This window comes from Leptosomus discolor, chromosome 16 (assembly GCF_034619465.1).
Source record: "Leptosomus discolor isolate bLepDis1 chromosome 16, bLepDis1.hap2, whole genome shotgun sequence".
Lineage (NCBI taxonomy): Eukaryota > Metazoa > Chordata > Aves > Leptosomiformes > Leptosomidae > Leptosomus > Leptosomus discolor.
Window position 1 is genome coordinate 11,210,867 of NC_141406.1, and position 14,762 is coordinate 11,225,628.

General features: G+C 39.6%; 1 protein-coding gene across 1 annotated transcript in view; it reads left to right on the plus strand.

The window, feature by feature from the left end:
- The window catches only part of LOC104353746 (transmembrane protein 132D), a 269,150-nt gene that overhangs the window by 68,955 nt on the left and 185,433 nt on the right, over positions 1-14,762 (plus strand). The window contains exon 2 of the mRNA XM_086474139.1: positions 246-1,134. Coding sequence (XP_086330265.1) covers positions 246-1,134 — 889 coding nt within the window. The remainder of the gene's footprint in view (positions 1-245; positions 1,135-14,762) is intronic.

A 14,762-nucleotide genomic window follows, 5' to 3' on the forward strand; every position in this document is an offset into this window, starting at 1 on the left:
TAAACCTACACAAGCTACTTCTTTTAATCTGTCTGCCATGTAGAACATACCATAACCTAGCTAACTATCCAAGCTAACTAGATAAATCATCATCTACCTAGGCCACTTCTGCATGCATTGATGATGCTTGCTATTGCTACTCATACCAGCTACAGCACTGCCAATCCCCTCAGTAAAGTCAGCGAGGTTATATCACAATATGACTTCAAGATCTGATCTTTTAAACTTTCTTTTCCTTTCAACAGTGACTGAAAGTCGAGGGATCCTGGAGAGTATACAGAGATTTTCTTTACTGCCAACTTACTTGCCTGTGACCTATCGTATCCACAATGCGGATGTTTCCTTCTTTCTTAAGGAGGCCAACCAGGATATTATGAGGAATTCTAGCTTGCAGTCCCGAGTGGAGTCCTTTCTGATCTACAAATCCAAGAGTCCACCTGTGTTAAATGCCAGCTACGGACCATTTTCCATTGAACAAGTAGTGCCCCAGGATTTAATGTTGTCTTCAAATCCATTTGTATCTACCAACAAGTTCTCCTTTAATTGGAAACTTAAGGCCTTCATAATGCGTGACAAAATTTACCTGAGCAAGCCCAAAGTCCAGGTCCTGTTCTACGTCGTGGGCAGGGACTGGGATGACTACAGCACCACGGAACGGCTGCCCTGCCTGCGGGTGTTTGCCTTCCGAGAGACGCGGGAAGTCAGAGGCAGCTGCAGGCTGAAAGGGGATCTGGGGCTGTGTGTGGCAGAGCTGGAGCTCCTGCCAAGCTGGTTTAACCCCCCCACGGTTGTTGCTGGCCGTAAGAAACCAATGGATCAGTCTGAAGGAAGCCCCGTGGAGCTTTACTATGCCATACAACCAGGAGATGAGAAAGGGGAATGCACCAAGGAGGATGTAAGGAAAAGTAATGGAATCCGACCAGGACGCAATGACATTGATGAGTCGGGACCTCCCTTGCAGAGGATTGGAAGTGTTTTCCTTTACCAGACACGTGCTGGCCCTTCTTTAAGTGAAATGAGGTTGGATAATAATATTGCCATCCAGTATGTACCAAAGACTGTCAAGCAAGGTGACATTTTGACTTTCCTTGTATCTGTTGCTAAAAATTCAACAGAAGATCAGTTCACACTGAGGTAAGGCTGTTTTGTGCTTCTTTGGTACTTTATTTTTTGTTTCTCTACTCTTGGTCTGGGAAGTCACTTTTTCATGTATAAATTGCCTAACTATCCTTCAGTTGCTGCCCTACAGAAGTTGTGTTGCACTTGGTTGACTCAGTGTTTCTCCTATTGTTCAGGGTAGTATTGTGTGAATTGTCTGAGTGAGAAAGACCTTTTCTTGAAGTTGTCCTTTGAGGAGTACTTATAAAAATTGAAATAGTAGAGCTGGTATCTGCCAATGTCCTAATAGGAGATAACATTTAAAGACTCCTGAGCTGGAATTTGCAGTGCTCCTAATCTCTTATTGAACTCATGTTAAGATAGTAAAGCTCAAATCCACAAAGTACTTACAGGAAGCAAGCAAGAATTAGGCATCTAAGTAGGATTTATATGCTTAAACATCTCTCCCAAACTTGTTGTAAGCCTGATTCTGTTTTGTAGGATGTTTGAGGGTTTTAAGTACTATTGATATTCCAAAACTATTTCTGAAAATGAAAAATACCTGAGGGTGGTGGTGGTTGTTTTTTGAATGTAATGTTAGCGCCGCATTGATTTACCTTGTTGCTTTCCAAGCATTGGGGTAGCTCGCTATAACCACATTGCATACAAGTTAAGACTGTCTGGTTGTCTTTTGCTTTCAAGTTTGCCACTCCGTTTTCCAGCGCTATAAACTAAGATTGTGTGGCTGACATGGAAGATTGGTGTGCATAGAGCTGATTTTATTCTTTTATCTGTTACCAGTGACTCACATCAGCCCTTTTAGAACTGGAGGTAAATGCTGTACTCTGGCTTCTGAGATTGACTGACTTGTCTTGGGTGTTTGTCGTAGAAATGAGCATTGGTGCTAAAGCTCACAAAGACTCACAAAACATACTTCCAAAAGAGGAGGTGCATCACAAGAGGGAGCAGTGAACTCCCCACTCTTAGAAATGTCACAGATGCACCATAGTCAACAGCTGTGCTTGGTGCCTTCACCTGAGAAATCATATCCTACTCTGACTTGAGAGAAAATACACCCTTCTTTCTCTGGTGGTTATACATCTCAAACTCCAAAAATCTCTGGCTAAAGTCACCTTGGTATGTTTCAGGACTCAGTTATGAAAATGGCACTAAGTTGTAAATGCAATGCTGTTTAACTTGGTTTTATATACCTCATACTGGCATAAGGAGTAAGGAGATTTCACTCCACGAACCTCAGTAGTAAGGGCTCAAACTAGTGGGTTTTTTTTTCCTTCCTTATTCCCCGCCCCCACCCCCGATCCAGGAGATTTGTGTGGGATGTCTGGGGGAAATGATTTGCCATAAAATCAGGTCATTTTTCCTTTTTTGCAAGTGTGTGATATAACTAAATAACCACAGCACTTAGCTACTGACTCGAGAACAGTAATTTCCTCTTCATCTGGTAGATGGTGACAAACACCAGCAGGGTATCTACTCTCCTTACCATACCAGGTTTTCATTGTCTGAGTAAATCTGACTAAGATTTAAGTTGTTTCCTGAGTGACTGCTTTCAAGACAGACAGTCGGAGTTCCTCATAGTAAATGTTCAGGGATGCCTTTCTATCTTTCTCTGTTCTAGTGACTTTAAAGGGCTATTACTTTAGACATCCATGGAAGCTTCTACTATGTATGAAAATTGGTTTAAATATAACCATTAAAATTTTTTTCTATCTAAGGTAAAATTGAGGTAAAACCTGTGCTTTGTTTTCACTCTGTAAATGCAGGGATTTAGAAGTCTGACTTCAAAGCATCTTTGTTTCTGTAAGCTGTGATCAGTTAAAAGTAGAGCTAGTTATAACCATGATAATTATATGTAAGTTTATAAAACTTTCAAAAATCTTGCTTTGTTTGAATTAGGATGAAAACTAAAACCTAAGCTTTTAAATGAATGCTTCTAAGATTAATTTTTTGGAACAAAAAGGGAACAATGTGCTTGAATTTTAGATTTTATTTTGAGATCTAAGGTATCATAAAACAAAAAAAAAAGCTAAAAATAGTTCAAAATGAAAAATGTTGCATTTTCTTCTTCAAAAACATCAGTTTCCTGTTACCTTTTAAAAACCATAAAATTCTGTAACAGCTTGCTGTTACTCCTGTCACTGTCATGAGTTTTGATTTCTCTTGACTTGCTTTTCTAACAGTAATTGGCTTTCAGACTATAATCTACTGCAATATCAGAGTAGTTATCTGTTCTACTGTGCTTCTAAAGTACCATTGCCTGTTTTTCTTTGATCTAGCTGCAGCATGTCTAAGCTTTTGTTTGGTTGTTTTCTTAGTCAGAATTGCAGTATCTATGTTCTGCATTCATCCCTCCGTGACTTGTACATAGCTAATTCAGTTTTTGGTGGTTGCAGGTATGTATGTATCTATCTATTTATCTATATAAATCTTCTGCTGTAAGGGCAACTAAAAAGTAAGAGCAAAATTTGAGCTTGATTAAATGCTTTGGTTTAAATTCTTTCTTCGTTGGGATCTCCTATAATCCCAATGTCCGACAAGATGCTAACACCTCTTTCATGGCCCTCTCTTTAAGAGTAAATGTGTCTAAGTGATTAGAGATTGGAGTAGCCTTTGGCTGAAATAAGGCCTTATTTCAGGATTGGAAGTCTTACATGTCAGTCTCGTATACCCATTATCCACAACTAAATTATCTCTAAAGGTCTATTCCAACCCAAACCGTTTTATGATTCTATATCATAGGCTCTGTTTTGACATGGTCAACTAAATGAAAGACTGCATTTGTGATATGCTGCCTGTTCTGATTTCAGAACAGACTCTCCAGCTGGCATTGTGTAAAGGCCATCAGAGACCTCTTCTGTGACCTCATCAAGTTTTAAGTCCCTAAAACTTTAAATTCTCTTGGTTTGTACAAGTACAGACATTGAGTCAGGGTAGACTGAAAGAAACTTCATGCTGTAAGAACATGTAAATATGGGGGCATAACATGAACAGACGTGTAAAAGCTTCTCTGTCAGTTGAGATGGAGCTAAAAGGACCAGAAATGACCCATTTGTGTAAATAATCAATAAAATGGGTGATCATGATACATAGGAAAGTATAACAGACCTCATCCACTCAGACAGAAATGGTGAGTTTAAGGAAAAAAACTGCAGTCTGGGGAGAGGAAGAGCAGTCTCTGGCCTCAGCTGTTACATGGAAGGTCCCTCTATTTTCCAAGTGTTCCCTTTTTCCTGTACAATGTATGGATTTTCACCAACTGATGGCCAGTTTTTATATTCCTGAATGGAAAAAAAAAAAAAGCAATATAAACTAGATAGGCAAAACGCAGGATTGCACATTAAAACCCACTATGTGGTCAGAGTACTTCTAAGGGCTGTAGAGACAGTAATGTGTTTCAAGATGCCTTGTTTCACCAGTGATTTTTCAACAGGCAGCTTCAGAAGGGACTTGGCTCTGACAAACTCCTGGCTGTTTCCAACTTTGGGACTCCAAGGTTTCGAAAGGAATCCCAAGGGTATAGGGAAAACCTTGCTAGATCCTTAGTTTGTGAAGACCATAAATGAATTCTGTGGGTATCTGTTGCATCTGGTTAATGAGGCTAATATGGCTACCACTGCCAGCGGTTGTCATATAATGAAAACAGATTTCCTCCTGCAGACACAGATTTGGTACCAAATAACCCATAAACTTCTAGGGAGACTTTAAGCAAGTCAGTTAATCTGCCGCCTCTTCCTTTCCCCTTCTCTAACCTGGCAGTGCTGGGAATAGTGATTGCTTCCATGCTGTGTCCTCCGATTGCAATGGCAGTACTGCTCCTTGGGACCAAAAGTGGTGTGGTGGTGGCTGTGGTGCACTGTAATTGATATTGGTCTTTATGGTTTCTGCTCCTATACTGTAAATATCAATAAAGCTAGCATGTGCTGCATCTGTCTTGTCTCTTCTCACTCTGGTCTCCTCTCTGATAAAGGAAAAGGACCCCTCCTCCCCACCCCCACCCCCAGTATAATTATTTAATGAGAAAATTATATTAATTTCTATTTTGAAACAGCCCCTTATTTTTAGATGTTCTACCTTGAGTGGCAGCAAGACTTGGAACTGTATTCATAAAGTGAGGCCAAGGGCTGCTGGCAAAATGCTTTTACCATTGCTTTTGCTCCAGTGGGCTGGAAATCATGGCTTGAACAGATGGAAAATATAGGATATACAGCTCAAAAAAAGAAGAAACAGCTATGCAAAACAACCAAAAGTCAAAAATTACTCATAACTACTGAATATTTCTTCATTTCAAAACAGTTAAGTTTAGAGTAAAATCTATCTCCTTTCTAATAGGAAAATGTCTCCAAGGGGAACCTTCCAGAAACTGCTAAATACTAAAATATATTGGGAAAAGTACCTTTGAGGGTTTTTTTTTCTCATGCTGCTGTTCTGCGCAGTGGAAGATTTAGAGTAGTAAACGTGAAACTGATGGAATGTTTTTAATTTTGTGAAAGAGTTGGACCACGAGGGCCAAGGTCTAGGTTTTGTTTTTTAATGAACTAGGGAAATTAAAAATATTTGTCTTGACTCTCTGTATGGGTGTGAGAGTTAGAGGGAAGGAAGGAAGGAGATAAAATGTAAATGATAGATAAATATGGAATACTGCTGTAAGCACCAGGTTGTAAGCTTGGAGTGGAGCACTGAGCTTTAAGAAACTGGCGAGTTTTTCAGCTTAATTTATGCACTTGCTTCTTCTTTGGTCTTGACCAAGTTGCTTAACCTCTCTGAAGCCATTTTATCACTGCTAATATCAACAGTTATTTGAAGATGCCATGCTGTATACAAGCAGTGGGCAGCTCTATCTTTCCAGTGAAGCAGTGTTAAATGCCTCTATAAAATACGTAGTTGAATGTCCTGTGCCTTTATCCTATTATTGTCTCTGCTTTTGAATGCAAATTAATTATTCATTGTATTCTTTGTAACTGGCCACATGGGAGGGTGGTGTGCAGAGGCACAAATAGTGCCGTACATCCTAGCCCAAAGAAAGCTGCTGTAGAGCCCACAGCCATGCCTCTGGGATCAAAGGCGAACCTCAAAGTCCCTCAACGCTGACCTGCCCTCGACATACAGCTACGCAGTCCCAGAGATTGTTTTGTCATCTTTTCGTGTGCTGATGACTAGAGAAGGCTGAAGACTCTCTATCCTTCCCATCAAAAGATGTTGAAAAATTCCTAAAGTTCATGGAAAATATTCTAGTCTATTTTGGTTTACTGTTTTTCTCCAAATGTCAAGATATGTATACTGAAATTGAAAGGAAATCTTTGTCTGAAGTTTTTTTTTGCCAGTAATGTAAAACATTTAAAGTATTATTTCATGTCAGTCCTTCAAAATGCTTTTAGTAATTAATGTTTCAAAGCTTCTAGTGTTATGCAATTACAGTTCCTGTTTGCTGCAAGCCCAAATTACTTCTGGTTATTAACAGTGTGCTGTGTTACATACATTTCAATTAATATATGTAGGGATGCCATAGTTTTCCAAACTTAGGAACGGGGTTTTCTGAATCAGTTCTTTTTTATTAGCATGTTTTTTCTGAGCCTGATAAATATAACCTTCCTTTTTGTCTTAAAGTTGATAGTATTGATACTTTCTGCTTGCGAGCTTTTAAATTTGTTTTTCTGTTTCTGGAGATGAATCAATGAAGAAATGATAGAGGTGGAATTGCCTTAAGGTACTTAATGTCAGGCATAGATATATTCATGAGTGAAAAAAGTTGTAGCTGCTTTTTTACAGCTATTCAGTTTACAATTATACTTAGTGAATCCTATGTGCTAAATTATATGCGGTTATTACCCTTAAAGAAGTAAATGAAGTTCTGACAGTAACTGATAATTGTAGATCCTCTAGTTTGCCAAATTGGATTTTTTTTTTTTCCCTGAAAAATGTAAAAAAATATTCTTTTAATGTCTTCATTCTGAAATGGAATCCAGGATACCAGAGTTTACCAGGACATTGGGAAATGTGCCTTTCTGTTGCATCCATCTCCTTTTGCATTGTGATGTGGCCTTTGCTGGAAGCTGACAGTATGGCACAGTGTGGCGGTATCGGACGGGGCAGCAGGAAGCATCCCGGTGCGCAGGGAGCAATGCAGGATCTAATGCTGCTCCCATTTACGAGCAGTGCATTCTTTTTTATTTTAAATTGCAGCATAGTTTGTGTTGCTATTCTTGCACATCCTTTTCTCTACTGCTTAGCGTATGAGGAGAGAGTTGTATCCTTTGATTATCTGGTAAAGCCTAACTCCACTGTGGCTTGTTTTGGGGGAAAAAGCCCCAGTTCATCCACTCTGCCAGAAGTATCTGCAGCAGAAGCGTGGGAGTAATTAGGCTTTCCACCGAGCACCCAATAGCTTCACTTCTTCCTCCAGCGTAGCCTACAGCATGCACTGCCGCATCGTAATTCCTTAATTTGCGTCCTCCAGCCATAGAGTTTCATGGTGGAAGCTTGCATTTGAGGGCTGAGCTCCCCAGAAAGGGTCAGTAAGAACTGGTTGTTGGTAACAGGAGTTTAGATATGGCCATGTAATAAGGCAGAGCTTTTTAGGCTTCATAAGCCCTGTACATTCATAGGATCTCTCCAGAGTTGCTCACACATTGGCTCGACACAGGGATGTGGCTTCCTGGCAGTTGTATGCTCTTGTGGGATGATATCTGAGGGAAGAGAGTTCACCTACCACTACTGCAGCCCAAGGTGCTCCAGGGTTAGACTTGAAGTGAGCTTCCAGTGGGCTGATACAAGTGCCTGCAGAGTGAAAGCCCTCTTACTGTTTGGCTCTCCTATGGCAAGTAGATTTATATGCAAAATATACACTTTGCAAATGGTTCTTTTTTGTTCTCCTACCTATCTGGGGCTTTCACTCTTCTTTTTCCTGGGAAAATATTTTCTTCCCTGCTGAGATCAGCTAAATTCATATTATAATGTATGATGACCTCACTGCAAGCATGGGAGATGATGGTAAGAAGAAAGAACATGTATTGTGTAGTAGAAGACATGTAGGAGTGCAAAGAGGTGTGGGAATTATGTGTTTTGAAGAGAGGACTTTTTCACTGGCATTTTATTGCCAGAAATTGGATTGGTTTTGTATGAAAATCTAAATAGAGAAGATTAGTTAATTGTGCTGTCTGCTTAGCTCTGCTTTTTCCTTTATATATGTGACCTAATGCATTCGAGAGATGCTGCTGGAGTGGAAAAATAAACTCTGAGAGAAGAAAGAAAACTTCTGATTGACAGAAGTGATCGGAAGCTGGGAGATGAGCTTTGCTATTTCTAGCTCTGTCATAGACTTTTCTTTGTGACATGGAACTCTGAGACCAATCTGAAAAAGAACCTGATGCTCCAAAATCACACTCGAATTCAGAAAACTAAATTCTGTGAGCAGTCCACCAGAACACTACCCATTTGCCCAGCCACACAGGATATAGAAGTGACCTGATAGCCTATGAGGTAGTGCGTGCTCCTCAGTGCTGTCTTCCAAGTGGCATCTACTAAAATGTGGGCCTTGAAGAAGTAGACACACCTCTGTGATATTTCCTGCTGACTTTTTCTGTGTAGATCTGTACATATAACCTTCAAACTTGTCCTCCAAAGTTAGGCGCTGGAATTCATCAAACCAAAGTTCTCATTTCCTTTGCATCCAGCGTGGAATTGTTGGGTGTTTTATGGAGATGCTGAGCTTTGACATTAACTTTCAGAGGAATCACAAACTGTGGCCTACAAGGCGATAGGGCCAGTGATGAGCCTGCTGGTGCATGGTGGATTGAAAGAAAGGAGAACCTTTGAGCATGACAGCTGCAGCCAAAGGAAGTTTGGTATAAATATACATGCAGCCCCAGGTTTTGAAAAATGAAGTCTTAGTCTCTGCTTTCCTCATCTGCTAAAAAGAAATTAGTAATATCTATCCTGGTAAAATGTGCTGCTCCTCTGAGATGAATGAACTGATCTGAGATCTTTGGTTAGAGATATTCAATAAATCTGAAAGACAATTATAATCCTCCAAACCCCACAGGTCATCTGCTAGCTTGCTTCTCCAATAATGATTGATTTGCATATTGTTTTGAACTCTGTTTGTATTTGAGAGAGAAATATATCCTATCAGCAGTGAATTGAAATGGTCCTGAATTATTTAATGTTTTATAGGATCTGCCTTTTGGTGTATGTATTTTCCCAATCAACATTAAAAGTTGTTAAGGAGAATAAACTCTTCAGTGGAAAAGATTAGCACTGGTTTTCCAATTAAAGAACGCTGCCTTTGTTTCTCATGTTCTTTCATGTTCATAGCATTGTGGCCTTAAATGTTTTCTTTAGCTGTTGCTGCTGAGTGAGTAGATACTGGAAAATCTTTTCATTTGGAGGAAATCCCGTTTAGCTTCACTAGCAGCAAGAAGTGTCCTGATTTTATGCTGTTAAGTTGGTCTACACTATCCTAACCTATATGTAGTTTTGGGTTTCACTGTCAAACTCTTATCACCAGATTTCCACAGGAAAGAAGTAGAAATTATAAAATACCATTGTTCTTAGGAAACGACTGAAGGTTGTACTGGAAACTTGTAGAACACTGATATGGTGAGAAAAGGGAGATTTTGTATGAACCATATCTATGATATTTCTGCATTTATAAACCAAACTTGGGGGTCAGAGATACATAGGTACCATTTTTATAAGCTGTTGAGAGAGTTTGTGGTCTGTCTATGGTATTTTTCATGTCTTCTTTCTGATGAAAATCATGAGAATACAGTGACTAGTGCGAACTTGTGGTAGTGCACAAGAAATGCTCATTGATAATCGGGAAAATTTTTCCTGAAAGGCCCCTGGAGTCTAGGTTCCATGAACTTCTCTTATTTGTCATTTTATCTAATGATCAATAATAATCGAGCAAACATGAAAAAGGCTGTATAAATACATGAGGGTAGCAGAGTCAAGATCATTAGCACTCAATTTATACAGCAAGAAATTTGAACAAGTCTGACATTTTATCAAATTGCTTGTGTGCTCTTCTAGTGCTGAGCTAAATCAAATTTTATTCTTAGTGCTGAACTAAATCATATCTTAGTAGTAGAAACAATCAGGCGATAAGTGGCGATTGGGAAGGTTACCAGCCACATAAAACTCTGTAATGAGATGGGCTTTGCTCTAGGCCTTAGATTATGTGGCTATTTCATGGTATCCCAACCCCAAATTTGTATCTCTTCTGCCAGATTGAAAAGAATCCTAATGTGCATTTTTCACTTCCTTCTTCTATAACTTTGGTTTGTTCTGTCACTTAAACATCTCCTTCCACATTCTGGTTGAAACAACACCTTAAATCGCTTCTCTATGAATTACATAACTGACTTTTTTTCCCCCTTCCTCTTTTGACTGCTCTTGTGGCCTATTTTGGCCAATTTTAAACTAAGGACAGAAGAGGAATTAAAAAAAAAAAAAAAAAAAGTCCCTCTGATTCATTTGAATTACAGCATCTACATTTCAGCTGTTCCACTGCTCAGTCTTGATATAAACATGAATTTAATATTTTTCCTGTTTTCTTTGTCTTTGGAAAGAACAGGGTAGGGGATGTAAAGTTTTCCATTGCTGGTTATTTCTTCAGTTTTAAAAAACACCCCAGATCACTGAGTTGGTTACCTGACTGGTGGTCACCAGGCCATGATCTTGTCTAGTGGTAATATAAAAGGCTACTGAACTGGTAATACATGGTCCCTTAGCAAGCATTAGCTGCCCAGGTTGCATTGTTTCCCCTGCCTTGTCACTTTTTGGATCCTTTACTATAATCTCTTCACCAAGAGGTGGTATCATAGGCAAAAGAAAGTTTCTCTTGGCAATATGACCTTAGCAAATTGGGAAGTCTGTATCTAATTGTAGCAGCTTCTAAAATTCATGTATCTTGTGTTAATGGCTGAATATTACTCTGTTTTTTAGAAGGCATAAGAAAGTGCATTTAAGGGAACTTCAGGAGATTTGATCTTTCTTCCCTCTTACCTCTCTCCCTAGCCAAAGTTTGGTAAAATGTCTTTGGCGAAATCTAAGGAATGACCAAAGTACAGCTTCTGGTGCTAAGCAAATCTGAAAACTTAGAACCTGCCTAACCCTTCAGAGGGAAAAGAGGATAAATGATACAGCAGTTTGAGACTTTTTTTTTTTTTTTGCATAGACTAGAGGCAAAGTGACTGCTTAAGAAAGGCAACAATGCCTGACACTATTTAACAGTATCTCAAGATTTTAAACAGCAAGCTTACAGTATCCTCAAGGTTTCCAGGCCTTGTGGCTTGATTTGCCCTTTTTATAAAGGTGGCCTTTAATGAGGTGAATCACTCTTGATGGTCTCATGGGCTGACACTTCAGTCAGATTGTATTCAGTGGCATAAACTAGATAAGTGACATGTTGAAGTAAGTGGGAGTTACGTACTGGCACCTAAGATGATAGTCCTGTGTCTTTATTGTTTCATCGTAATAAATGTTATTTCCTAGTGTAAACTTGTACAGCGATGGTCTTTCTAAAGTAGTGCTAAGATGAAATCACACCTATGCTAGTAAAAGGCTTCATTCTCAGACTGATTATTTTTTCTTTTTTTTTTTCTGCTGTTTTCAGCATATTGTACAAGTATGAATTAACGTTCATAGCCTGTTTATGAGGTAGTCAAGCAGATATAATTTTCCCCATCTTCTAGATGGGGAAATAGCTTTCCTGCATTTCTAAGTGACTTATTAATGGCCCCAAAATTGTCAGTAACCATATGGAGACAAGTATTTAAGAACTTTTGACTTCTAGGGCACTCTATTACCTCCTGTTGCGTTGGCAGATTATATTAAGAAGAAAATAGTTCTTTCTGTTAAAATTATTCCAGTTAAGATCCTCTGCCTTGAGAATCAAAGTCACGTTGAGCAAGCAGGTGTCAAAAAACTGAGACACAGATCAAGAAACCATTACTCACATGAGCAATCTTTACAACTGACTTACTGTGGTTTAGTGTGTTGCAGTAGTACCTAAAAGCTACAGTCATGCTCCAAGGCTTACTACCCTACTGTCGATACACGCAGACTCCCAGCCTTTGCGAGGAGTAAGCACAGTTGGTTGGACCATCAATAAATGTGAAGCTGTGTGATCAGTACTTTGATGCTCTGCTGACAAATACCAGGGTAACTGTGCTGCTTGCACTAGACAGTCTCTGTGCTGCTGCCTACTCCCAGGAGCCAGAGTGGGCTGCATGGTCACTGTTCTATCCACGCAGTTACAGACTGGGTAGCTTTATTTTGCTTGTCCTGCTGAAAGGGGTCTGTTTGCCTACAGTTCCTGTCCTAATCACTTGATAACAAAGAAAGATTACAGTAATGGGAGCTCTTTGACACTGAAGCTTTATTTTCCTAGGATTTATTTTTTTCTCATTCAGAAAAAGCAGGCAATGAAACTCATTTCACAGGTAGACTGCAGATAGAATTTACCCCACTGACCCTTACCTTCAAGTGGGAAGAATATAAAATGTGATTCAACACTTAGATCGTGTTCTGCATCTTTTATCCTATGGCTCATGATGGTAGTGGAGGTTTTTCTGCATCATTCCATTGCATGCTTCAACCATGAGATCTCCTGTCCCTTTCCTAGGCCTTTTTCCAATCTTTGTGTTTATTAATGCACAAATTACTTTTGCATAGACAGCTGGCCTTGTCGGCCTTGAAGAAGAGTCTTTTGCAACAGAAAGAGGTTTCAGCTTGATAGCTCAAACATCAGTGGACAGGAGTAGGTGGATATCCTTTAGGGACAGTAAAGCCAGGTCAGTATCAATCACTCTAGGTGCTGCTTTTGCCCGCTTATTACTCTGAATGTGCAATGAGTAGCACTCTTTCATGGGTTGTTCCTTGGAGTTCAGTGTAAACTTCAGCCTACAATGAATCCCATTTAATCCATCGAAGCATACCAACTATTGCTGGGTGTTTTCCTGACAGAGGAAACAGCAGGACTTGAGTCACAAGGTCCATCCCAGGAGTCAGCCTTTTGTTTGGATGCAATAACACATTATCTTCTTAAGTCCAGAGTTTTGCTTTTATCCCAGGAGGACAGAAAGAGAACCTGCCTGATGAGGTTTCAGTCACCATCTTGACATAGGTAAGCCTAAGGAAAGGACATGGTGAATCTGGCTTCCATGTTTCCTAGGGTTTCTGTATTTTTCAGTGGGCATGTTGTAGCCACCTGAGAGAAAGGGATGTCCACATCATAACTATAAAACGTCCATCATAACAGGGAAAAATGTGAAGTAAACTGCATATGAGAGCATATTTTGTGTTCCATAGCTGCACCATTCGGGACTGCACTACTTGATTGCTGATTCAGTGCTTCAGAATTATAGTTCCTGCTACATTATGGAGACATTGGGAGATTTAGTTAGAGAAAACTATTTTTTTCAGCATAACTCATTAACTTAGGGAGATGAAGAACATTAACAGAAATCAGCTTAACTTGGTTATAGCTGGGAAATATTGTTTTGGTTTTTGTTTGGGGTTTTTTTTCTTTCTTTTTTTGTTTGTTTTTGGAGGTTTTTAGGAGTGGGGAGATTTGAGGTACTACAAGTTCAATTTCTGGAGTCAATGTCTTTGAGTTTTATTTTCTTCCTGTAGAACTTCTCAGTTCTCAATGGAGAAAACATTAGAGACTCCTTTGTGGTAAGAAATGAAACAATATGAAAGAAGGCTGTCAGGTCTGTGCTAGATAAATGGAAGACAGATGGTAAGTGTGATTGGCACTGACAAGGTGTGAGCTGTCTTGTTTGCAGGTACTGCTCCTGTCATCCATCACACTTTCACCTAATAGTGGGAGATGTCACGGTGATGTACTTAAATCCCCAACTGACTGATAAAGTGAAGCGAACAGGAAGAAGGGTTTGGGTGAGGGCATTGTACTGGGAACAGTGTGACTTTAAGGTGTGTTAACACAGATAAAGAAGCATCAAACATTGTGTTTTGAGATAACACACAGAGTGTTTTGCTGTGCACATGCTCTCCCTAATGCTGTTTGATCTGTGCAAGGATTTCTCTTTGTTTTATCAGGACCAAGGGGTTATATATCTCACACCATTGCCTCCTCTGACCTTGGGGCCAGGGCCAGCCCTCACAGAGGGTCAGTGCCCATCTGCCTCCCATTTCCTTGAGAGTAAAACAGTTTCACGCTGCTGTTGTGGGGACAGAGGAAACATGCCCCTTGAGAAAGTTCAGAGGCTTCACAATGCTAAGTTCATGTCTCAATGCAAACTTTCTTTCTAGCTCTGATGTCCCCCAGCCACTATGCTAAGTCACGCAGTGGTTAGGACAGGAACAGTGGCAAAAAGTTATAGAAGTATTTTATCAGCCTTCCAACTGTCTGTCAAGAACCCTTCTGCAGGTCTGGTTCTTGTGATGAACATGTCCATTCTGGTTTCTTGTACTTTCCTAGTTATTACTGGCAAGTTTAGGAGCTGGATATTGGGTCTTTTTATCTTAATCTTGGTGGCCAAATATGTAGAACATTCTTGTAAAATGTTCGGTCAGTGAATTTCCTTTCTCTTCCTCTAATATTCAAGTAAAATATGAAATTCCATCCAGGTAAGAATTTTTTTTTTTTCTATTTTCAAAATACTTTTTAAAATAAA